This window comes from Phycodurus eques, chromosome 12 (assembly GCF_024500275.1).
Source record: "Phycodurus eques isolate BA_2022a chromosome 12, UOR_Pequ_1.1, whole genome shotgun sequence".
In the NCBI taxonomy this organism is placed as follows: Eukaryota; Metazoa; Chordata; class Actinopteri; order Syngnathiformes; family Syngnathidae; genus Phycodurus; species Phycodurus eques.
The window spans coordinates 5,369,729-5,395,969 of NC_084536.1; the positions used below are offsets into that span (position 1 = coordinate 5,369,729).

Consider the following 26,241-nt stretch of genomic DNA (forward strand, 5'->3'; position numbering starts at 1 on the left):
ATACACATGCCCATACAGTAACTTATTGCGCCTCCGAGGTTAAATTTAGTACTGAACGTGAATGTGAGCTTTTACTGAAATGCTCAAAAGTTGCCATTGGCCGCAACGCACGTCCACCCACTTCTCATCATTCGAGCCAACGTTCAAGTTGGAATGTTGCTTTTTGCCTTCGTCTATGATGGCGTCACAAACAAATATCTTGGAGTAACAGCACCCTCAATTGTCAAAATTACTGTACTGCAACACTTAGCTCCTCCCCGCAATTTAACATACTTGCTAAACTGGCAATAAAACATTTTAACTGCACATCTTGTGGCATCTTAGGGCAATTTCAGAAAGAGCACCAAAACAGCGAATCGGCGAGGTTTCAGCGAATAAAAAAAGAAAAAAAGAAAATGAAAACCCAAATCGGCCAATTCGAATAGGTGGGGGAGCACAGTATAAACATTAATCATTATTTATTTGTTGAGTGGCTGAATGAAGTCACTTGGTTCTCCTACCGTATTTGGCCGACAAATATCTTTGCTGTACAATAAGATAACAAATAAACTTTTACATCATAAAAACAACACGTTTGTCAACGGTATTATAATAATGATATTGATTTTTAGTACTTTCAAGAAAAACACCTGCTTCCAAATTATTGTCCGACTTGTTGGGAATGTTTTTTTTTTTGTTTGTTTTTTAAATCTACAGCTATTACAAATTATATTCATGTAATTGGAAACAAATATATTTTGGTCCACCCAAATTTGGTGTTGCACTGTTTTTCCTAAAAGCTAAAAAAATATACATAGATGACTATCCAGTCGTTTTGATGAGGTTGTGACGTGCGCTGACGTTGTAGGCCGGCTGAGGGCGCGCCAAGCAACTCGCGAGCCGGAAGTCGGGAGCAAATCCGTAAGCGAATAGACGATCTATGGCCGTGATGCGTCACTACCCTCCCGGTCCGGTCAGCCTCCAGCCACTGCAGCCAGACTCTTGTCTGTGCCATGTGAGAGTGGAGCTGAGAGGAACTGCCAAACAACGTGCTGGCCTCTTTCTGTACGAGCAGGTAAGTTTGATATTATTTTACCCAACTTATACCAAAAGCAAGTGTTTTATCGTTGACATTTTTTTTGGAGCGCCGTGGCCCTTGTTGCCATGGCGTAGCGGTGATCAACACACGATTGAAAGCTAGCATAAAGCTAGCGGCTGATTCCGCTCCCCCAAAATCTTGAGTCACAGGTGTCCGATAAAGCTATACTTTACATTTTTTTCTCTCTCCCCAAGCCTATTTGTGTGGCATAAATAAATATGTATATTCCACAAATCAAGAGACTTAAACATGGGGGCTAACACCTCGTCACTCATGTTCAAACTTGTCATTTGAACTTGTTGGTCTCCATCAACAATCTTGACATCACTTTCATATTTCGGATGAGTCAATTCTGTCTTTATTGCTATTATCGCATCCCACTTGTGTTTATTTAGATAGAACCCACTCTTAACAATTTAGTGCGTTTGAGTAATCGCACATGATGACCCGATACAACATGGGTGATTTTCTTTTGCAATGCCGACTTGTATCAAATAAGGCAAAAAAAACAACCCCCCGCCCTAAATAACTAAATAAACAAAGACATACAGTGTACAACAAACAGTATTGTAATGTGATGTAGATGCTCAGGGGTGTCAAACTCCTTTTAGTTTGCAGGCCACATTCACTCCAGTTTGATCTCAATCTCAAGTCTGCCGGACCAGTATATTCGTGGTTTAATAAGCTATACATTTTCAAAAATGTCCAATTGTGTTGGTGCAAATATTATTCAAGTATATTCAGAAAATGTTCATTTATTGACTATCGTGTTGCAAAGGTTCTTGGAAATCTTATGCACAATCTGCAATTTCTGACCCAAAACAATTGCAATTTCAACAGTAAAATGAATCTGTTTTTTCATTTTCACATTTGGAATTTACAGACCAAAGTGGTTCTGCCTACTGTATGTACTGATTATCAGAATCAGAAGCATCTTTATTTGCCAAGTATGTCCAAAAAACACAAGGAATTTGTCTCCGGTAATTGGAGCTGCTCTAGTATGACAACAGACAATCAATTGACAGAGAACACTTTTGATACATAAAGACATTGAGAAAAACAGTCACTGAGCAATAAAGGGTTGCAAGTTATCTGGTAATACTGGTAGATTTTTTTTTGGACAATTGTGCAAAAAGATGCAGAGTCTTCTAGCACTTAGAGCAGTTCAAATGACTAATATTACAATAGTCCGGTGCAATGACCATTGTGCAAAGGGCGCCGAGACGTCGAGTAGTACGATAGTCTGGGACAATGTTGATTGTGCAAATGTTGCAGATACTCCTCAGTCAGTGGGCAAATGGAGCAGATGCTACTCTGGCATGAGTGGCCAGTATTGGTCAACAACAGATATGCAAATAGTCCAGCGTGGTGAGACTACTACAGTGAGTGGATGAGTAATATATAATTGGCCCGACAGAAATGTGACAACAAACTCAAGACAAAAGAAAAAAAAATTGCCAAAATGTTGCAATGGAATTGTAGCTTAGGTGTTTAAGAAGGTGATTGCAAGAGGGAAGATGCTGTTGGAATGTCTGCTAGTTCTAGTTTGCATTGATCGGTAGTTGATCGGAAGTGCAGTCCCATGTTGACGGCATCATCCGCAGACCTGTTCGCTCGGTAGGCAAACTGCAGGGGGTCCAGCAGAGGGCCTGTGACGCTCTTGAGGTGGTCCAGCATGAGAGGTTCAAAGGACTTCATGACCACAAATGTCAAGACGACAGGCCTGTAGTCATTTAGACCTGAGATTCCAGGTTTCTTTGGGACTGGAATGATGGTGGAGCGTTTGAAACAGGATGGTACTTCGCACAGTTCCAGAGATCTATTGAACATCTGAGTGAAGACTGGAGCGAGCTGGTCCGCGCAGACTTTGAGGCAGGATGGGGACACATTGTCTGGCCCTGCCGCTTTGTTAATCTTTTGTTGTTTGAAGATGCGTCTCACATCCTGTTTGGAGATGGTTAACACAGAAGTCGGTGGTGTGATAGTGGTCGGTGGTGCGGCTGAGTGGGTGTGGGGTGTGAAAGTGTCCTTTTCAAATCTGCAGCAGGAGGTATTCAAGTCGTTGGAGAGTGTGCTATTGTTCTCAATAATAGTAATTGTAATTTGTCAGCGATTGGAATGCATGCCAGACTGATTTAGAGTCCTTAGCGCTAAACTATTTTTCCAACTTTGCTACATAGTTCCTCTTTACAATGTTCATTTCTTTAGTCAGCTGGTTTCTAGCCCGATTGTACAGGGCCCTGTCCCCGCTTTGATATGCGTCTTCCTTGGCTTGGCGAAGCTGCTTACGTTTGGCAGTGACCCACGGCTTGTTGTTGTTGAATGTGTGAAATGACTTTGTTGGTACACACACCTCTTCAAAAACTGATATAGGATGTGACAGTCTCCGTATATTCATCCAGCTGAATTTTCAACGACACTCCAGTCTGTGCAGTCTAAACAGCTTTGAAGTTCCAGCTTTGCCTCATTGGTCCACTTTTTCACTGTTTTCACTGTGGGCTTCACGCATTTCTTTCCTGTATGTCGGTATTAAGTGAACTAAGCAGTGATCAGACGAGCTCAGTGCTGCACGAGGTTTGGCACGGTATGTGTTTTTTAGCGTAGTATAGCAGTGGTCCAAAATGTTATATTCCCTGGTAGGAAAGTCGATGTGCTGCTTGTATTTAGGGAGTTCGTGGTTGAGTGTAGCTTGTTAAAGTCCCTGAGAATAATGAGGGGTGAGTACGGGTGTTTTTTTTTTTTCCAATTTCGTTGACTTGTTCGGCGAGCATTAGCAGTGCAGCGTTCGTGTTCGCTTGAGGCGGAATATAGGCGCCAGCGCGAATGAATGATGCGAACTCATGCGGCGAGTAGAATGGCTTGCAGTTCAAAAACAGCGACTCCAAATGCGGGCTGCAGTTTGTGCTGACCTCCGTGACGTCCGTACACCATTTTTCGTTGATATAGAAGCATATTCCGCCGCCTTTTGTTTTCCCCGATGATTCCATGTCGCGGTCTGCCCGGTCAAGATGTAAGCCGGGAAGCATGACGGCGCCATCGGGTACAGCGTCACAAAGCCAAGTCTCCGTAAAGCACATGGTGGCGGAACGTCCGAAGTCTTTACTGGTCTTTATCAGAAGATGAAGCTCGTCCATTTTGTTTGGTAGGGAGCGTACATCCGCGAGGTGGATCGACGGGAATGCCAATCTGTATCCTCTCTTGCAGAGTTTCACCTGGATGCCGGCTCGCTTCCCTCTGTGGCGCCGCCTCCGCCTCCATGCGCCGAAGACCGCGAACGCCGCTCCGTTGAGTAACTCGGGGAAAAAACTGAGCGGATTTGCGAAAGTTGGTGAAAGAAAGTCCGGAGTAGCCTCCTTAATGGTTAGCAAGTCTCCCCTTGTGCAAGTGAGTCGTGTAATGTCTCCAAAGATGAACGAAAAACACAAAAACAAAAACAATACTAGAGAGCGCGTAACCGAGGCGACCACACTGGTAGGCACATTCTTGGTGTTTTTTATAAAACAACACCAATCATTTAAAATTTACAGAAATGTATGCCTCCATCTGGAAATCTTGATAACCTCAACTGACTCATCTTACCATACAAACCAAAGTGTAACTATTCAGAAAGTGTTCAGTTATCCGCCTACCTTGTAAATGAATGTATACATAAAAATACTGTTACACATGTTGTGTCAGTGTATGAAAAAACTCAAAAGGGTTCCACCAAAACAATCTCTTTTTTGACTAAAACTGTTGACTGACATTTTACAATATTCAATTTCTTAAAATGTTTCTACAGGAAGTATTGATTTTCACAGAACTGTAGTGCAAAGGGAGCAATGCATTTTGAATGAAATAGGTTTATGTTGCTCCTGAAACTTGGCATATTTTAGCCCTCATAAGTGCATCAATGTCATTTAAGTGGTAAGTGGTCGTCAGCACTGTTCCCTTGAATTGTTCATGTGCCTGAGCATACACACAAACTCCCTGTGCATTCCTTGGCCACTGGGACCAACATCAGGCGTGCACTCTACGGCCACACCCATATCACGCCTGAACAAAGCCTTAGATCTTAACAATTTACACGGTTTATTGAAAATAATCTCAATACAGAAGTAATTTCCATTAGTTTACTTTTAATATAAATGATTTGGGCCACTTAAAATGAAAATGACAAATTGTGTTTTTTGTGAGCTGTGTCGTATCTTGTATATTGGGTTGGCGGTCCTGTTCTGTAAGTATTAAAGGCATCCACACATTTGTATTGATCTGATCAGTTCCTGTACGAGAATGAACAGCAATTAAAAAAGTGCTTCGAACAAATGAGAGGTGTTTATTTTCCAAAGATAAAATAAATGATTTCAGGGATTTTCTTTAATGCATAAATAAAAATGATTAATCAATGAGACTAGAATAAGCACAAATCTGATTGAGGATTTGAGTTTCACCTTATTTTTCCGGTCATTATTTCTCATTTCTCCAGTGGTAATAGAGTTTGTCTAGGTTGATGGCCCCATCGGCTTCTTGCTTGCTTGCATTAATGCATTCATTTTGATGGCGAGTAGAATATTGTCGATAAGAGCTTTAACTTGATCAAGGTCGGATTTCTTTTTGTGTGAAAGCTCGTTCCTTTTCTCGAACTTCAGCGCTCTCTTGCAATAATGTACAGATCCCCATTTCCATCTTGCGTGTTCATAAGATTCCAACAGCCTTCAAGTTAGTTTTATGGGGAATATGACGCTAGAGAGAGTCCAACTTCCATTCAGTCCACACCTTTTCCTTCGAAAACTTGCTTTGTATTTTGGCTTTGCAGCATGTTTTACAGAGCAGCCCAGCCTTCTTGCTAAAAAAAAAAGGAAAAATATCTCCCAATTTCACCTCTAGTTCTTCTGTTCAAACATAGCTCTTCCATTTTAAAAGAACTGCATTTCTCTTTAGCATTGGCTTGGTGAGTGGCTGTATCACCGCCAGATCGTTTCGCCATCATTATCATTTACCCGTCTTAACAAAGGCACACAGTTAGCTAACTTATGCTACTCGCTAAACAGATATTTTATATATATATGTATATATATATATATATATATATTTATTTATTTATTTTGATTTTTGACTGATCGTAATCCCCAGTGTTTTATTGTTGCAGTGTCCTGTACTGACCTGAGAAGTGATCCAGGAACAACAATTACATGAGGACAAATTCAGAGCCCATTTTACAAGATTTTGTGCAACCTTAAACTCATGTTAAGCCTAGACTTTAATTATGAGCGTGAAGGATTAAAGATCATATGGCTTGTTAAACTCATGTTCCCAGGCTGTATTTGGTCTTGTATCTGACTCTGAACCGCTTCAGGAAAGCAAAAACAATACAGGAACTATACATGCCTACCTTTGTGAGCCTGTCGAGAAAGCATTCGATGCCTCCTCTCCTCCAAGAGTTGCTTGCCATCGTTCTCCTTGCTGATATTTGAGCTTGGCTCGCAGTGATGATTGCTGTTGCTCAGCGGCAACAGCAGTTAGCAAGAACTTCCTGTTCAAAACTATTTGGGAAATTCCCAGGCTCGTCCAATTCAAGCTGACGTCTCCAAAACCTCGTGTCTTTTCAAAGGAAAATAATTTGTCTTGTTTTGGAGTGTTACGCCCACCAAATCCCCACCCTGGGACCGAGGGAGCCCACAGGCTTGCTGCGACGCGGCCATGCCTCTCGCTGTGTCGGTCAGCATCGACCCAAAGACTGTTGCGACTGTTCAAGTGCCTTTTTCTAACCAAGAACGCACCAAACTTCCGGCCTCCTCATCTGCTCAGGAGCAAGCGAACTTAACCAAGAGCCAATCCGCAGCCATGCCAAGACAGCCACCAAAGTTTAATGGCATTCCAAGTGCAATCAAGTCAGCGGGGGCGAAGCCCGTTTGCAGCAGCGCCATGGACACAGGCGACCATTCTGCTTCCGCCCTCAAAAGGGAAATCCTGAGCGGTGACAACTTGCAACCAGTCCAAGGACCTCCCTCTATGCAAATGAATAAGTCCGAGGTACAAAATACATTTAGCAGCAACTCATTTGGTACACGTGCACAATTTATACAATAGCATTCTGCCTTGACAGAGATAATAATGTTAATTTTTAATTGACAGTCAGAGTTATTCATTTACAGTAATTCCCCGCTTTTCGTTGGGCATAGGACCTGCCGCGAATAGCAATAAAAAAGTAAGTAATTGATGCCTCCCCAAATTGTGTTACCCTTGTGAGTAAATGGCTGACATATAATTTGAGTTTAAAGAATTGCACTGGAAATGCGCATCTACATGCAACGAAGACTCTCCGTAACTTCCACTCACAACCCATGCTAAAGGTAGTTCCTCCCTGAGATACAAAAAACCCTGTCTCTCAATCGAGATGTATCGCCTAAGTATATTTTCTTGTCATCGATTCCTATTTAGACTGCTTTGGCGAAGTCTCGTGACATTGGAAAGAGCACAAAAAAAAGGCGGGTTTTTCAGCAAATATCCAGAGGGGGGGAAAAAAATGCAAATTTGTAAATAGTGAACTGTGAATGTGTGGAGCATTACTGTAACAACATGCTTATTATTGTGGTTGTAGTTTGTAGTTGTGTAAAACTGTACTGTTTGACATGTTTATAATGCATTGACCCTCCTATGTTGTGAAATGAAATAACTTTGAAACTGGAAAACAACAAACACAAACATTGTAAATGAATTCCTCTGACAATCAAATCAAAAGTGAGCATTATCTTTGTAAAGGCAGAATTTATACAATACATGCTAATTGAATCTCATTAGATGTGTCCAGTGTGTCTATAATCATATCCAAGTTGTAATTTACAGAAATTAACAATTTGGAAATGTAGGTCTAAAAAGATTATTTTTTGTTTACACATTAAAAAAAAAAAAAATTTACATTGCATGCATATGTGATAGAACTTGTATAAATGACCCCGCGGGGGGGTAAAATAACTTTCAGCTTTCGGGTAAAATGTTACGATGAACCGAAAATGTTTTGTAAACTGTACATTCATTAAGTTCAATGTTTTAGTACTTTTTGTACAACTCACTGTTTTATTACAAGATGCTGAACAGCAAATTCATCAGAATCAGAATCATCTTTACTTGCCAAGTATGTCCAAAAAACACACAAGGAATTTGTCTCCGGTAGTTGGAGCTGCTCTAGTATGACAACAGACAGTCAATTGACAGGGAACACTTTTGAGACATAGACATTGAGAAAAACTGTCACTGAGCAATAAAGGGTTGCTAGTTATCTGGTAATGCCGGTACAAATTTATTTATATTTTTTTTGACAATTGTGCAAAAAGATGCATAGCCCCTCTACCACTTAGAGCAGTTTGAATGACTAATCTCGCAATAGTCCAGTGCAATGACCATTGTGCAAAGGGCGCCGAGACTTCAAGGAGAGTATGCAGTTTAAAGTGACGAGTAGTGCGATAATTTGGGATAATGTTGATTGTGCAAATGTTGCAGATACTCCTCAGTCAGTGCGCAAATGGGGCAGATGCTACTCGGCATGAATGGCCAGTATTGGTCAACAACAGATATGCAAATAGTGCAGCATGTCGAGACTACTACAGTGAGTGCATGAGTAGTATATAATTGGCTCCTTGCTAGATAACAGCAAGTTGTGCAAAAAGTACTGAAACATTGCATGGCCCTAATAATGACTAGAAAATGGATGGATGGAAGAGATACTTCTGGTTCAACAGCTCATTTTGGTCATTTTGTCTCCTTAGCTTGAAACTGCAAAACTCTCCTTGACACCTTCAGTGCCTCCCGTATGCCTTGCTCCTTTTGAACTCCAAGGGGCAAAGATGAGAGAGGATGCCTCCAGCCTTGACGCCAAAGTGGAAATGAGCAAGAGCCTTCTGGTGCCTAATACCAACCAGCGGAACGCAGCAGCAAAGTTCTGCCAGACACAACATGGTCATGTTAAATCAGCTGCAGTTAACAATCCTCTTCAAGTCATAGGTGTTTGTCCACTGCTAGTTCGTGGTAAGCTTCAAACGGCGACAGCCTTGGATGCAAACAAATTCCCACAAAGTGTGCTGGACAGAAATGGAACTGTATGTGGGAAGCTCAATGGTCACATGCCAAATGGCCTCAATGTCATTGCCACACAAAAGGAGAAGCTTGGGCTGACGAAGACCCTCCCAGGTAATCACAACCAGACCAGTCTTGTAGTTTTCATACACGTGGACAACACTCTTAATTACCGTCCCGTCCTTTAGGCGCTTTGATGGGCTCTGTGACCACCAAGATCTCTGCCATCCACCTGACCAAGCATGCACAAGCCGCCTGTGTCCCTTCTATGTGCTTGTCCTCCACTCCCTCTCAGTCTGAGGCCAGCGATGATGGGTAAGATTGTCAAAAGTTTAACAAATTGTTCTTCTTGACAGACCCAGCACCATGAACCGTTTTATTTTCTTCCTTGTGTGTGTTTCCACAAGCTTGGGCTGTCTTCCAAATTATGCATACAGTGCTACCGTGACTTACCAGGCGTATTTGTACTGTGAACCAAAAACACCACCATTTTTTGTTACGTTTTTAATAAAGAAAAATAATCTCTGTACTGTTAAATATAAATTTAATAAAACCTAATATAAAGAAATAAACTGGTTTCAAAAAGTATTTAAGATGAAAGTTGCACAGACACACTGCAATATTCGTATGCTAATGTTACTTATGGGCGGACTGCTGGAGCGCTGACTCCACGTAGTTACTTCACTCTTGGCATCTTCTCCCATGCTCCTTGAGAGTGTCTTTGTATTCGTGTGTTGACTGTCCTATTCATTAAACTGTTGAAAGCACATCAGCGATTATCACTCTCCCTTTTATTTCATGTCAAAATTCACGATTAAAATTTTGCCCTAACACAAAGCACCAAACAAAACACAAAGGACCAAACTAACCAGGTGATGGCCCATAAGTTAGGGCACTTGCAAGTCAAGGTACCATTGTATCGGATTTAAGTTTAGGATTTAAGACTGCTGTGCAAAATATGTGGCATTTCTGACTGAACCTTTCCTGTCATGGTATAAAAAGGAGTGTAATGAAATAATTATCATGCAAGACAATGCAGTCTCCCATGCTGGTAAAATTAGTATTGGAGATTTAGCTGTTTTGTGTATAGCGAGAAGTGAGAAATACTCATGGTGTGGCCACCATCATCCCCTGACCTCAACCAGTTGACAACTTGGGGCAAACATTTAAAGGAAGCTCTATGAGGGTGGACTGTAGTATGCCTCCAAACAGCAAGTCCAATTCTTGCTTCCTCAAATGGGATCTAGGCATGTTAAATGGAGTAGAGAGCTGTTGAGATAATATCCAAGAGAGGTCCTATGTTAAGATGTAATTTGATCATTAGAGATGGTTTTTTTTGGGGGGGGGGGTCGACAATAGACTTACGTTTAGTAGGTGTGAAATAGTTCTTTGTGTTTTGGACTTATGCATTCTGCGTTTTACTTCAGTGAAGACAAAATATGAATTACATTTTCTAAAAAAAACTGTCAAAATAAAGTGTACAATACGTGAGACAATTTTCTTTTTTTCTTTACTATATACCCAAGTGTGACATTGTTTTCGGTTAGTGAGCTAGCTCACAGCATTACATGAAAACTATAAGCTTGGTGTGTGTTTTGTAACGTTCATACGGTCATAAAGGTATAGAGTGGGGAAAAAAACACATCTGATGAGTTTATATTATAAAAAAAACCAAAAATAAAACGGACATGTTTAGGATTTTTCAACCATGTGTGAAAAATGCAGTTCTACTTTTTAATTGCAGTTCTACTTTATCCAGAAATATATCCTGCTTCTAATTGACTAAAATGCTTTTAACTTGCTTTGGCACTGTGCCATACAGGCTGCTGATGTATTCTCAGGTGAATAGAGATTATTTTTAAACACTCTTACGATTGAATATTGTATGTGTCTTCCAGCTCAGAGTACGTCATGCAGGTGGACAACAATGTTGAGGAGGAACTGCCTTACGAGTTGGAGAACGCCTGCAGCGATGATGGTAAAGATGTCAACGAACAAACCCTTGCGATGGAACTGCCTGTCAATTCCCCAAGAGCGCCGTCACGTTGCCTAAAATCTGCTAACTCATTTTCAGTTTGATTCTTTTCCAGATTTTTCTGAGTCATCCTCTGTCAGTGTTACTTCATCCGCTCAGTCTCTTCTGCGCCTGTCTGGGTGAGCCTTCCTGTTGTATGCAAGCACACACAGAAATATATAAAATAAAAAAATATATTCTAAAATTCTAATTAAGGTAGAGAGTGTCAGTGTTACTGTGTCAGGAGAGTATTCCACACAGTTCTGTAGTAATAGTTAGATTTTTCCCATAGCAATTAGTGGAAATAGAAATAATAGTCTTAATAGGTTACCTATAGAGAGTTGAAACCATAAGGTCATGTACACTATATAAAAAAATATATATTTTTTGTCCTCACTGACATGAAGTCAGACTATACATTTCACTTTTTTCATGACTTTCTTGAAAGTCAGAAGTTTACGTATTTTTTATTAGCACAGTGGTACCTTGAGATATGAGTTGACTTGACTTATAAGTTTTTTTTTTTTTTTTTTTTTAGGTATGAGTAGAGTTGTTTGCCTAAACTTCAGATATGAGTGCTGTTTGGCGACAGGTGGCTCCACTCACTTCATCACAAGCAGCAGTTAGACTGATATAATTAGTAAATATTTCAAGCTTCAAGCTATTGTTTGCCACTACCAGTTGGAGTTTACTATCAGACTAACAATAAAAAAATAGATAATTACACACATTTAAAACAACCTCTATCAAGCATACAATGGACCACCACCACCACTCCCCCACCCCCCAAACAAGAAAAAAACACCAGGGTGTTTAAAACAATTTTAAACTGTGGACAAGAGATCAATTATGGTGGAGAGGTTACGGAGATATGGTAACACAGAGTACAGTATTCTGCAGAAGACTTGAGCCATTCATGCTAATGGAAAGCATAGGATTCGCACAACAGCAGATTGACTTTAAAATCGAAAATTGCAAATGTTGCTAGGGATGAAACGTTTTTTGTAAACTGTCAAAGTTGTTTGGTATCTACTGTTTCGGTTCGGTCCCCGTGTCTCCCATTTGGTTCGTAGGCACGCACAGTTTTTTTCTTATTCATTAATGTGGCGAACAAGTGAGCAGTAGCAAAATTAATAGAGCTGAAACAAACCACCAACGGTACAGTATGTTTGTCAGTCCTAATTTGGTATTGAGAGAGATGCGTCAGCCCGACTTCAACAACCCGAGTATATGCAGCGCCAGCATGCAGCTCGCCAGCCACCATAAAAAGTAGGAGGCATCAATGTGGTAGATATACACAACTGTTAAAATTCAGACACCGTTTACTTGATTTGGATGTAAATGCCCTCAAATTAAAGATGAAAGTCTGCAGTTAAACCACATCTTATTTTTTTAAAATTTAAATCCATTGTGGTGGTGTTTAGAGCCAATAAAATGAGAATAGTGTCCATGTCCTATGAATGAAGACGAAGGTTTATGGAGTGAACTTAATGCATGAGCATTGAATAGAGTTTGCATGTTCTTCCCGTGCCTGTGTGGGTTTTCTCCGGGTACTCCAGTTTCCTCCCACATCCCAAAAACATGCATGGTAGGTTAATTGACGACTCTAAATTGCCCTTAGGTGTGAATGTGAGAGTGTGAGTTTATGTGCGCCCTGCGAATGGCTGGCAACCTGTTCAGGGTGAACCCCGCCTCTCGCCCGAAGATAGCTGGGATAGGCTCCAGTACGCCCGGGACCCTAATCAGGAGAAGCGGCAACACTGAGCAATAAAAGGTTGATTGTAATCTGGCAATGCCGGTACATGTTTTTTACAATTGTGGAAAAAGATGCATAGTCCTCTAGCAATTAGAGCGGTTTGAATGACTAATATAGCAAGTCTGGTGCAATGACCATTGTGCAAAGGGCGCCGAGACTTCAAGGAATGTATGCAGTTTAAAGTGACTACTAGTGTGATAATCTGGGATTCCCAGGAACTTGAAGGTCTCGACGGTTGACACAAGGCAGTTGGAGAGCGTGAGGGACAGCTGTGGCGAACGATGCCTCCTGAAGTCCACGATCATCTCTACAGTCTTGAGCGTGTTCAGCTCCAGGTTGTGTCGGCCGCACCCCAGCGCCAGCCGCTCCACTTTCTTTCGATATGCAGACTCGTCACCATCTTTGATGAGGCCGATGACAGTGGTGTCATCTGCAAACTTCAGGAGTTTGACAGCCGGGTGCGTTGAGATGCAGTCGTTCGTGTAGAGAGAGAAGAGCAGTAGTGAGAGGACACAACCTTATGGTGCCCCAGTGCTGATGCTGCGTGTGGATGAGGTGGCCTCCCCCAGCCTCACTTGCTGTGTCCTGCCCGTCTAAAAGCTGTAAATCCACCAACAGATGGCAGGCGAGAAGCTGAGCTGGAGAAGCTTGGAGGTAAGGAGTTCAAGGATGATGGTGTTGAACGCAGAGCTGAAGTCCACGAACAGGATCCTCGCGTAGGTCCCCGCGCTGTCGAGGTGTTCTAGTGCAGACCCATGTTGACTGCATCATCCGCAGACCTGTTCGCTCGGTAGGCAAACTGCAGGGGGTCCAGCAGGGGACCTTTGACGCTCTTGAGGTGGTTCAGCACGAGGCGTTCAAAGGACTTCATGACCACAGATGTCAAGACAACAGACCCATGTTGACTGCATCATCCGCAGACCTGTTCGCTCGGTAGGCAAACTGCAGGGGGTCCAGCAGGGGACCTTTGACGCTCTTGAGGTGGTCCAGCACGAGGCGTTCAAAGGACTTCATGACCACAGATGTCAAGACAACAGGCCTGTAATCATTCAGACCCAAGATTGCAGGTTTCTTGGGGACTGGGATAATGGTGGAGAGTTTGAAACAGGATGGTACTTCGCACAGTTCCAAAGATCAATACTATGGAAGATATGTGTGAAGACTGGAGCGAGCTGGTCCGCGCAGACTTTGAGGCAGGATGGGGACACATGGTCTGGGCATGCCGCTTTGTTAATCTTTTATTGTTTGAAGATGCGTCTCACATCCTGTTCGCGGCTGGTTAACGCAGAAGTTGGTGGTGTGATAGTGGTCGGTGGTGCAGCTCAGTGGGTGTGGGGTGTGAAAGTGTCCTTTTCAAATCTGCAGAAAAAGGTATTCAAGTCGTTGGCTTGTCTACTATTGTTCTCATCTTGGGGTGATCGTCGCTTGTAATTGGTCAGCGATTGAAATGCATGCCAGACTGCTTTAGAATCATTAACGCAAAACGTTTTTTCCAACTTTGCTGAATAGTTTCTCTTTGCAATGTTAAATTCTTTAGTCAGCTGGTTTCTAGTGTGATTTTTCAGGACCCTGCCCCCGCTTCAATATGTGTTCTCCTCAGCTTGGCGAAGTTGCTTGAGTTTGGCAATGCACCACCGCTTGTTGTTATTGAATGTGCTAAATGACTTTGTTGGTACACACACCTCTTCACAGGAAACTGCAGTGGAATGACCTTAATGACCACCATTTAAAAAAACAAAACAAATTAGTTTTTATTTTTTTTAAGGGGTGGGGCAGCAATTTCTTGAGTACTCGAAATATCTATTGGGTAATCGATTTCAAAAAGATTTGATTGTGACAGCTCTAATTCCATCCCTCCTGACTACCAGAGGTAGTGCTTTAAACACTGGATGAGTCCTGCCATGATCTTCAGTCTTTTGCTTTTGGGTATATATGCACATTTCGGACCAAAACACTTTCATCTCTGGGACGCAGAACCCATCTCCTTGCAGAGCCGTATTATGGCTGGACATTCCTATGGTGTTGTTACTGCCATATAATTGTTTGAGCAGATGAACGTGGCACCTTCAGGCATCTGAAAATTATACCCAAGGATGAACCTGCAAGTCCACAATCGTCTTCTTGATTTCTTGGCGGATTGATGTCGCCATGATGTTACATGAAGAAGCAGTGTTGCAGGTGTGCATAATTCAAATACATCCACAGGTCTGTCTCGAAGTAAAGGCGGTATGGAGTCTTAATTGTCCATATTGCACTAACATGTGGATTTAGTCTTTTTTTGCTTAAGAAAATATAACTGGATAACTGGCAGCCATTTCCAATAATATCAATCCATTTTGGAGCAATTGGTAAATAACTAATTGCCTTTGGAACACCCCTTTTTCATAGCCAAAATCAACACGCCTCCCCGTGTCTTGGTGTGACATCAGTGGGAGAAGTGGAAAACAAATTCGCTGCATAGCCGGTGTAGAAAAAGGAATGTACTATACTATAAAGTGGCAGTATTTGGTCATATTTTATATATTGTCGCTGTCGGGTGAATACCCCCAGTTCCAAAATGACACCGTTTAGGAGAAAAAAACCTGAATGAAGAGACTGCAAAATGTTCTATACTGTAAATTGCCAGTATTAACTAATTTTATATATCGTAGCTGTCAGGTGGAATCCCCTCACCTGCAAAATGTCAACTTTTGAGGAAATAAAAAATATAACAGCTTACTTGAGTTTCAAAACACTGCTTTGTTCATGTTGGTATTGTACCTTATTATTGCTGTCATATATCGTTTTCACTCTCATATGAACAATATTGACAATAAATTGGGAGGGGTGATACAATGGTGTGCAGCTCATGGGAGAAAGTTGTTGTTGGGGTAAGCCGGGGTCGCTTTCATGAACTGCAAGGTTAGTGCGCTTCCTTTTCTCATGTCTATTACGATTTGATGCCATAGTGAAGGTACCAGTACCTGTACCAGTATCGGCATAGCATGTTCGAGAGAGTAGTATATATAGGACGAGCGCCTAAGTAAACGAGCAGCTTTTCCTGTAAATACGGGTACCAGTCTTTGTCTGTTTATTCCGCCAGTAAACAACAGCAGCCAATTCTGGAACTAATGGAATTTGTCCACTGCAAAGGGGTGTTTTGAGTTCCAACCGGACACGACCATTCTGTCCGTTAAATCCAAAGTATGTTGGTTGTGGGTGCGTTGAACTGAGGTTCCACTGTTAATGTGAAACAAACACAATATGCACTCTTTTGTTGTTAGAAAACACCAAACAGCTTTATTTTAGATCCTTTTAAGGTTTATGGCATGGTCACTGAATGGACACCTGGTTGTAGTGTCTAATTGGCGCCTCCCCCTTTGATGACATGCAGCATACATCCATCAGTTCCTGTGTCCATTCTCTACGCAGGCATTGTTACAAGGCTGAAAGCAGCAGAGTGCGGTGGAAAGCTCTTTAGCATTGTGCACCACATTGTTCTCTCAACTGTACAAGTGTCCACCAAATACTCGTAGGTGCTTCTCTGCAAAATGGTTCAACCGCTATTGTTGACTTTACGTGATCATTTAGTTAACCTCCACACCCCTGTCCTAGGCTGACAGCTGTAGCTCGTGCATGTATAGTAAACATACGTTAACTGACTCGAGAGCTGGAAGCGGAGATACACTCGTCCTTCACCATCTATTTATTTGACTTCTCCTATATGACTGTCATGTGAGTGCCCGTCATTTTGATTTCACTATTGATTGACAAGTTTCACGAGCAGGCGGATATCACTGTTATGATGGGATATTGCAAGTTGATATGGTTAATTAATTTTAATACATGTGACATATTTTGATCGTATGCCTTATGATACTTTGTTATATATTTTTTTATATTTTAGGGGAATCAAATAGACTTCCTATTGTAATAAATGAAATAGATTCACTTTTCTTCTATCTTTTAGTGTTAAAGAACCCATGTCGTTGGAGGTGGAGGATAATCAGGGAAATAAACCGGCTCTCATTCCCAGCCTGTTCCCGCTCATCTCTCCCACACTCTATTTCAGTACTGCCAATGAACAAGGTATGCACACACGCATATGCTGTAAAGAGCTGCTTATCCTCCCTGCTCTATGATAATACCTGAAAACCAAATGTTCTACCTATACCTCACCACTTAATACTAAGCAGGCATTACTTATTTGAGGATGTGAGCCTCAATTTTCCTCAACTTGTGACTTTACTCTAATAGATGCTGTGACTCGTTTAGTCGGCACCAGTCATTAAAAAGGTGTAGTAACTTAATTTTCCCAATCCATATGATTGTTCACACATGGACATTGACCCACAGACCTTGTCCAATTTTACCACCCTTTCTGTTTGATGATGGCCATTTTTGGCCTTGCACTAACATATTCTGTAATTTTTAAATTATTTTGTCATTGCATTCTCTTTTTACTGCATACATTTTCTTTAACACACACCAGTTAAGGTCATTAGTATAGAATATCCATTATTTTTTATTTTTTAACCCTTCAAATTCCAGTTTGTTTGCAAATGTACAAGTTGGAAAACAAAGAAATGAACGTTTATATACTCTCAATAACATGTTTTCCTTATATATTAGTAATGTAGTCTTACCACTTCTTCAACTTCTTAATTGAAATGTAATTCTTCTCCATGGCCAATAGAGGATATCTCCACTTGTTAAAATTAAAATGGCTCCATTCATTGGCTCTTTTGGAGTACAATAAGTTATTATATGCCTCTTTCAGAAACTAAGATTCTTCCATGAAATTGTTCCCTTGTCTAAAACCTGGTTATTGTAATCTGGTGGAAAAAATTTAACTAAAATTTCCAAGTGTCGCATTGGGAATCAAACTCATTTTACCCAAATTGTATGATTCAATGCAGTAAAAAATGAGGAATTAAAAAAGGTTGTATTCCTGGGTTTCAATTTGCCAAAAGTGGCCACAATAGAGCCAAATGGTGCCATTTGATGTAAACAGTATACCATAATTTCTCGTGTGTAATGCGTACCCATGTATAATACGCACCCCCAAAGTTGACCTACAAATTCTGGAAAACCCTTCTACCTATGTATAATGCATTTTTACAATGCATGATTTTACATCTACCCATATGATCAAAACATAGTATTATCTGTATTTTGTTAGTTTTTTTTAAAGCACTTTATTTGAACACGTAATCCTTTTTTTAATTTACTTGCGCTTATTTTGAAATTCACAGCCCTACTTTTATTGAGTAAATTTGAAAACACACAGTTGTGCTCATATGTTTGATTACCCAGGCAGAATTTGTAAGATGGGTACAATTCTTTAAAGAAAACACAAAGGACCAGGCAAAACACATTTAATTTTATTTTGATGGGATTCAAATTAAACGGTCAAGCATTTCAGAAAAGCATTATCATTAAACAAAACATGACACAAAATAAATTAATGATGGTTGTTGTTAAGTCATCGGTCATATTAAAAAAACAAACCAAAAAAGAAATATTTCACAAATTCTGCCAGGGTGTGTAAACTTATGAGCACAACTGTACATATATGCAGTCATATGTATCCATTTCATATTGGAATGAAAGTGGAGGCTACACCTCTTTTATAACCACTAGGTGGCGGTGGCATTTTGGAATGAAAGTGTACAGCTTTTTCATAGCCACTCTATTGTGGCATACATTTATAAAATGTGAATTTTTTTTTCTTCCATTTACTCCGATACCCATGTATTATGCACACTATTTACTTTTGACAATTTTTTGGGTGGGGGGAAATGCGCATTATACACGAGAAATTACTGTGTTATTGATTATATTTAAAGCTCAATTACCCTGTTGAACTCTGTTTCTAACCAAAACAGCACAGCAGCACTTACTGTTGCCTGAAAACAGTCTGTCAATTAAGTGTCCCTACTCACTGCATGTTCTGAAGGAGGTTCCTGCATTGATTTTGCGAAATGATCTTACATTTAGTGGAAATCACAACTTTAACGAGGATTGCACTTCCAGTAGACTCTGATTTCATATCTCTGCAATGTTGCTTGCAACCATGTTTATGTTCTGGGTACCTATGCGACTTTTGTTTTGGCTCACTTCTCTTCATGATAGTCATTTTTCATTTTGTTGTGTGTCCTGCAGTTGAAATGCTCCCTGATGAGCAAATGCAACTTTTAAAATGGAAGATTAGCAGTGTCACACCCAATGTTGTGAAAAACGCCATCACCAGGTCGCACTTCATACATACCAAGAGTAGGTCACTTTGTCATTTTTGTGTGTGTAATAGGGCTGCACGATATTGGGGAAAAAAATTACATTGATATAGATATTGTAATGTGAAATAATACAGGATCAGCGTTGGGAAAGTTTATTTTCTACGCGATGTAGTTTAAAATTCAGTTCATCGTTTCAAAAATTAACTAGTTCGTAGTTTTTTTGTTTTTGTTTTTTTTTCCTTTACCAATCTGTTGCCACCCGTTCAGACCACACTAGTAGCCAGCTGCACTTTCACCCTACAATCTGAAAACATGAAGAACAACTCTTCAGTGGTGTTCTTTAAAATAAGGAATTAAACAAAAACAAGGATTTTGTCCATAATGTGCAAACAAAAACGTGCAACACAGTATGACAGGAACATTGGTGAAAGGACATTGATAACTTAGCATCCTTATATTACAAAACTAAATAAATTCCATATTATCACAGTGTGATCATAGTGTTTTAACTAACGCATTCTGATACAAATAATAATTTTCCTAGTCATCCATTTTTACAATTATGTACAGGAAGTCCTCTAGTTACGACGCACTCGACCTACGACGTTTCGACTTTACGACGCCCGTGCCTTGTCCGCCATTTTGTCTTAGCCACCATAGTGTTTCTGCTTAGCTAGTGCATAGTGCTTGTCTATGTTTGTGCGCTGGGAGTATCTTTGCCTTTTTCACCCTCCTTTTTTCACACTCTTAGCAGTAATGATAAGTACAGCATCTTATTTTTTTATTTTAATGTATTTTAGATTCTTTATACGAAGTGTTAACCTTTCCTGCTCCGGTCACCTGACCATGGTCCGGAGACGCCGGGGTTAACTCCCTTCTCTCGTAGCTGACCTGAGTGGCGGCAACAATAAAGGCACGTAGCACCTATTTGCTTCTTTAATGGCTTTATTAGCTCCTCTGCACATTCAAGGTCAACGAGTCCTCCGCTCATCGCTACTCTTCCCCGGTCGCCGTCACTACACTTGCTACTGTCCACACTCGCACCGGCGCGCACTCCTTCGTCCTTCACAGTCCCGCCGGACGACTCCTGCGCAGTCCCGTCTCACTCACACATCGACGCACACGCCCACACACACTAAGCTTGCTGTCAGAATCACGTGGGACAATACCCGTAACAGAAGTATTTCGCCGTAAATTTTGACTTTAACGGTGAAATCCGACTTACGCGGAAATTCGTGTTACGTCGCCAGCGTAGGAACGGAACTCGTTCGTAAATTGAGGTCTTCCTGTACTGCATACATAAGAAAATTCTGTCCCATTTACACAGTGTCCCTGAACGCACCTGCACACTCACGCAGTCGTACCTCCCTCCAATAGTTTCATTCTGAAGAGCGAAATAGGAAATGCAGCAGGCCTACATTCTTTCTATTAGCATATCCAAACATGTCGCTCTGCTGGTCACGTTTTATATTACAGTTGATATACTGTATATTCCAGAACACCAACATTGACGCAGACCCTGTGATGTGACTATTGCGCACACGTATATTGTGATGACGATGCGCAAACAAAATGTCGTGGAGCCCTATTGTGTCATTTTGACAAGTTCAAAACACTTACCATTGAGTGTCTGATAATTTAGAAAGCAATGACTGGTTGGGCTGCTGGGGCCACCACATGAAGTCTTCTTGTTTCAGAACTCTTCAAGAGCACCAGAAGGTGAGAACCTGACATAGCGTGAAATAATTCAGTCTAGATAAAATGTAATTTTGTCCCTTTCTGGCACTTCCTAGTTGAACCACTTCCCGGGAACATTCCAGATTGGCAGGAAGGACCGTCTGTGGAAGAATCTGTCCAAGATGGCGTGTCGCTTCGGCAAGCACGAGTTCAACTTTTTCCCACGCACGTTTGTCCTTCCTCAGGACATCCTGCAGCTACGCAAGGCCTGGAAGGATGGGTCCAGACAGAAGTGGATCATTAAACCTGTAAATTCACATTGCATTACTTTATCAAGTGTTGCCCCCACAATTGTCGACATTTTTACAGGATTTAATATGTCCCAACAGCCCGCCTCGGCCAGAGGAACAGGAATCCAAGTCATTCACAAATGGAGCCAGATGCCGCGCAAGAAATCATTTCTGGTCCAGAAGTAATAAGTCACAAAGTACATTGTATGAACAAAGGTCTTGGGACAGATTATTATTATTATTAAGTTGGGGGAGCTATTGAATATTTCCCAAAACTTTTGTCCATTGATTAAAAAAATATATATATATTTCAGTCGCAATGTTTCTCTAGCAATAATAAACCTTGTTTGTCAGGTATCTCCACAAGCCCTACCTCATCAGTGGCAACAAGTTTGACCTGCGCATCTATGTCTATGTGACATGCTACGACCCTCTCAGAATATATATCTTCTCAGATGGACTGGTCCGCTTCGCTAGCTGCAAGTCAGTGTTCACCAACCATTTACCGTAGTGACATTTAATATGAAGAAAATGTGTGGCATGGGGGCAATAATTTAGCTAAACTTGGATGTTCTCTCCCTCTGCAGATATTCGTCCTCCATGAAGACGCTGAGTAACAAGTTCATGCATCTGACCAACTACAGCGTCAATAAGAAAAATTCTGAGTACCAGGCTAACAGCGATGACAAAGCCTGCCAGGGACACAAATGGTAACACAAAAGGGCAGTACAGTTGAAGACACATGGAGTTGTGCTCATAAGTTTACATCCCCTGGCAGAATTTATGATTTCTCTGCCATTTTTCAGAGAATATGAAGGACAACACAGAAACTTTTCTTTCACTCATTGTTTGTGCTTGGGTAAAGCTATTTATTATCAAACAACTATGTTTACGCTTTTTCAATCATAATGACAACAGAAACTACACAAATGGCCCTGATCAAACGTTTACATGCCCTTGAGATTTTGGCCTGATAACATGCACACAAGTTGACACAAATTGGTTTGAATGACTAAAGGCAAAATGGCAAGGGGAGCTGTCAATTGACTGTCTGTTGTCATACTAGATCGGCTCCAACTACCGGAGACAAATTCCTTGTGTGTTTTTTGGACATATTTGGCAAATAAAGATGGTTCTGATTCTGATAAATAGCTGAAGGTAACCATCCAACCCTGTGATATGTCTGCTTGTAATCAGTGTGTATATAAAGGTTCAGTGACTTTCTGGGCTTTTGACAGACCCTTGCATTGACATCTCATGGGGGCAATACACAGTATTCAAAACTGGGGTATGTAAACTTTTGATCAAGGTCATTTGTGTGGTTTCTGTTGTCATTATGATTTAAAAAGAGTAAACCAACGCAGTTGTTTGATAATAAATCGCTTCACTCAAGCACTAACCATGAGTGAAAGAAAAGGTTTTGTGTTAACATTCATATTCTCTGAAAAAATGGGCAGGAAATCATAAATTCTGCAAGGATATGTAAACGTATGAGCACAACTGTATGCACCATGTAACTCACTTTTTAGAAAACTGTAGTCAGGGTGAAGATTTTACTTCATTCTGTTATTTTAAACATATTTTGTTAGCCTAATAGCATACAGCGGCTGAAGCATTTAACACATCACCATTTTTCTCATTAAATATACAGTGGGTACGGAAAGTATTCAGACCCCCTTAAATTATTCACTTTGTTATATTGCAGCCATTTGCTAAAATCATTTAAGTTAATTTTTTCCCCTCATCAATGTACACACAGACAGTACCCCATATTGACAGAAAAACATTAATTGATGAAATGTTTGCAAATTTATTAAAGACACACGGCCATAAGTATTCAGACCCTTTGATGTGACACTCCTATATTTAACTCGGGTCCTGTCCATTTTAAAACAAATTTAAGGGGGTAAGAATACTTTCCGTACCCACTGTATTTCCAAAGGTGCTATTGACATGACAATTTTACCAGATGTTGGGAACAACCCAAGTAATCCATACATTCAAAGAAAGTAGAACAAATAAAATCATAAATTAAGTTGTGTGTAATAATCTGAAATGAAGGGAAAAAGTCTTGAACACGCCCACTGGTATTTATTTATGACCGTTACTTTGTACAAAAGCCTTTGTTTGCTGTGACAGCTTCAAGACGCTTCCTGTATGGAGAAACTAGTCTCATGCATTGCTCTGGTGTGATTTTGGCCCATTCCTCCACGCAAGCAGTCTTCAAATCTGATTCCGTGGGCTTCTTTTATGGACCTTGAGTTTCAGTTCTTTCCATAGGTTTTCGATTGGATTCAAGTCGGGTGATTGACTGGGCCATTCTATCAGCTATATTTGTTTTCTTTTAAACCAGTTGAGAGTTTCCTTGGCAGTATGTTTTGGGATAATTATCCTGCTGAAATGTCCACCCTCGTTTCATTTTCATCATCCTTGTAGATGGCAGCAGATTTCTCTCAAGAATTTCTCTGTAGATTTGCCCATTCATCCTTCCTTCAATAATTTGAAGTTTACCAGTACCATTTGCTGAAAAGCAGCCCCCACTATCATGTTCCTACCTCCGAACTTCACTGTTGGGATGGTGTATTTGGGATGATGTGCAGTGCCATTTCTCTTCCAAACATGGTGTGTGTTATGGCATCCAAGCAGTTAAATTTTGCTCTCATCCTACCAGACTATATCCTCTCAGTGTTTAACTGGCTTGTCCAAATGTTGTTCAACCAACTTTAAACGAGCTTTGACATGCTTTTTTTTCCCCCAGCAATGGGGTCTTGTGTGGTGAGTGTGCATACAGACCATGGCAGCGTACATTACTTTCTGTTTTCCTTGTGACAACCGTACCTGCTAATTCCAGGTCTATTTGAAGCTCTCCACAGGTGGTCCTTGGCTCTTCAGCAACTCTTCCGATTAGTCTTTGCAACCCTCTGTCAGAAATCCTGCGAGGAGGCACCTGATCAAGGGAAATTTATGGTGGTATGATTGGCTTTCCACTTACGTATTATGGCCCCAACCGTGCTCATTAGAACGTTCAGAAGCTTAGATATGCACCTGTAACCAATGCCATCGTTATGTTTTAACGATGGCATTGGTGGACGAGTCGGTGGACAACTGGTTAGAGCGTCAGCCTCACATTTCTGAGGACCCGGGTTCAATCCCTGGCCCCGCCTGTGTGGAGTTTGCATGTTCTCCCCGTGCCTGCGTGGGTTTTCTCCGGGCACTCCGGTTTCCTCCCACATCCCAAAAACATGCATTAATTGGAGACTCTAAAATTGCCCGTAGGCATGACTGTGAGTCCAAATGGTTGTTTGTTTCTATGTGCCCTGCGATTGGCTGGCAACCAGTTCAGGGTGTACCCCGCCTCCTGCCCGATGACAGCTGGGATAGGCTCCAGCACGCCCGCGACCCTAGTGAGGAGAAGCGGCTCAGAAAATGGATGGATGGATAGTTTGTGATGGTCTTGAGACAGCTCTTTTCTCTTACCCATCATGAGATGCGTTTTGACTCAAATCCTGGCAATGAAACCTTTTTTTAGGCTATTAATTAGGAGTGAACCAGCTGACATTCATTTGCACTGACAAGGGGCTGGATTGCTGTTTAATTATTAATAGATTTTAGGTGTTGTCTTGGCTTCCCATGCCTTTTTGCACCTCCCTTCATGTGTTCAATACTTCATCCCTGTGTCATTTCACATTTTTACACACTTAATTTATGAGCTTATTTGTCCTACTATCTTTGTCTGTATGGATTACTTGAGTTGTTCTCAACATCTGGTCAACATTTTCAGGTCAATAGCAACTTTGGACCTATATTTAGTGAGAAAAATGGTGACGTGTTAAATACTTATTTCAGCCGCTAAGTCATTTTTGACAACAGTCCATTTGCCTCGATTCAGCCTTCAGGCGTACCATGACCTGGCTCACTGAGAATCTACACATACTCAAAGGGAAAAAAAAAAAAGAAAGAAAAAAAAAATCACTATTATTGGCAAGCACATTGGTATTTTTATTGCTATTGTGACAGTAAGTTAAAAATGACTCGGGCGATTATATTATGAGGCTAACAATTTTTTTAAAAAAAATCATTTTTTGCTTGTCCCCTTTTGTGTGGTGATGGCACAGTGTGGGCTGTTACATAGTAATATAAGATGATTTTATTTTTGTGTGTAGTTTATTGCAGCGCTTCCTATGCTTTCCTATGCGCTTTCTGTGCCTGATACAAATGTGTTTTCATGTTCACTGAAATATTTTTTTAAATATCATTGGTGTGTTTTTCAATGTAGGGTAAAGGAAAAGAGTTGTAACTTGTAGATGTAGTCTGAGTACACGTGCGTGTTTTCAGGACTGTGAAGGCCTTGTGGCAGTATCTTGGCTCCAGGGGAGTAAACACCATCTTGATTTGGGAGAAGATAAAAGACATTGTCATCAAAACAATAATTGCGTAAGACAATTTTTTTTCTGCTTTGTATTAAAGATATTTACTCCGCTGGATTTTGAAGCAGACTTCCTGTCTCTCTCACGTTCGTGTCATTAGGTCAGAACCATACGTGAACTCTCTGCTCAAGATGCATGTACGCACACCTTACAGTTGTCATGAGCTGTTCGGCTTCGATATCATGCTAGATGAAAACCTGAAACCTTGGATCCTAGAGGTCAACATTTCACCCAGGTAACACACACAAACACACGCATGCACAGAAAAGGTACCATTATAATGACAGTTCTCAATTTTTGCTTTCACTCATTTTGGCTTTTCATCAATAAATAACCAAGCTTCTGTGCTTAAAACTGCAATCTGCAACTCTTTGTTTAAAAAGTTATTCTCACCCAAGCCACTGCTAGAGTTGACACAATGCTGGTTAAGCCCTTCAACTCCTCCAACATCTTGTTTTTTTTGGTTAAATTTTTTATATTTAGTGAATGCCCGATTTTTAAAATGTTATTATTAGTATTTTAAAAATTCATTTATTTATTAAATTTGTGGGGGTTTTTTCAGCATTGGCCCAGTTGGTAGCACACCACAAACCGTTGTAAAAAGGTCACTAAACATATGGTTTTGCGTTTCTGTAGCAGAAAATAATCATATATTTTCGCCTTATAGATAGTCATTCGGAGTAGAGCTGGGAAAACCTCTGTCAAGGCAAGCTTCTTCTCGACGTAAAT

At 40.8% G+C, this 26,241-nt stretch overlaps 1 protein-coding gene across 6 annotated transcripts in view; it reads left to right on the forward strand.

The window, feature by feature from the left end:
* The first annotated feature begins 958 nt into the window (after positions 1-958).
* The window catches only part of ttll4 (tubulin tyrosine ligase-like family, member 4), a 36,078-nt gene continuing 10,795 nt past the window's right edge, over positions 959-26,241 (forward strand). Inside the window, exons 1-16 of one of the 6 annotated variants that reach the window (XM_061692427.1) lie at positions 959-1,054; positions 4,283-4,462; positions 6,866-7,090; positions 8,824-9,244; positions 9,319-9,445; positions 11,029-11,108; positions 11,221-11,284; positions 16,850-16,968; positions 19,045-19,155; positions 20,761-20,837; positions 20,912-21,103; positions 21,185-21,267; positions 21,440-21,568; positions 21,673-21,795; positions 25,421-25,519; positions 25,613-25,747. In XM_061692427.1, the coding sequence (XP_061548411.1) occupies positions 4,295-4,462; positions 6,866-7,090; positions 8,824-9,244; positions 9,319-9,445; positions 11,029-11,108; positions 11,221-11,284; positions 16,850-16,968; positions 19,045-19,155; positions 20,761-20,837; positions 20,912-21,103; positions 21,185-21,267; positions 21,440-21,568; positions 21,673-21,795; positions 25,421-25,519; positions 25,613-25,747 (2,153 nt within the window). In that variant the 5' untranslated portion in view covers positions 959-1,054; positions 4,283-4,294. Of the gene's footprint in view, positions 1,055-4,282; positions 4,463-6,206; positions 7,091-8,823; positions 9,245-9,318; positions 9,446-11,028; positions 11,109-11,220; positions 11,285-16,849; positions 16,969-19,044; positions 19,156-20,760; positions 20,838-20,911; positions 21,104-21,184; positions 21,268-21,439; positions 21,569-21,672; positions 21,796-25,420; positions 25,520-25,612; positions 25,748-26,241 lie in introns of those variants that run through there. The other 5 variants (XM_061692428.1, XM_061692430.1, XM_061692429.1 and 2 more) reach the window with 5 other exon arrangements.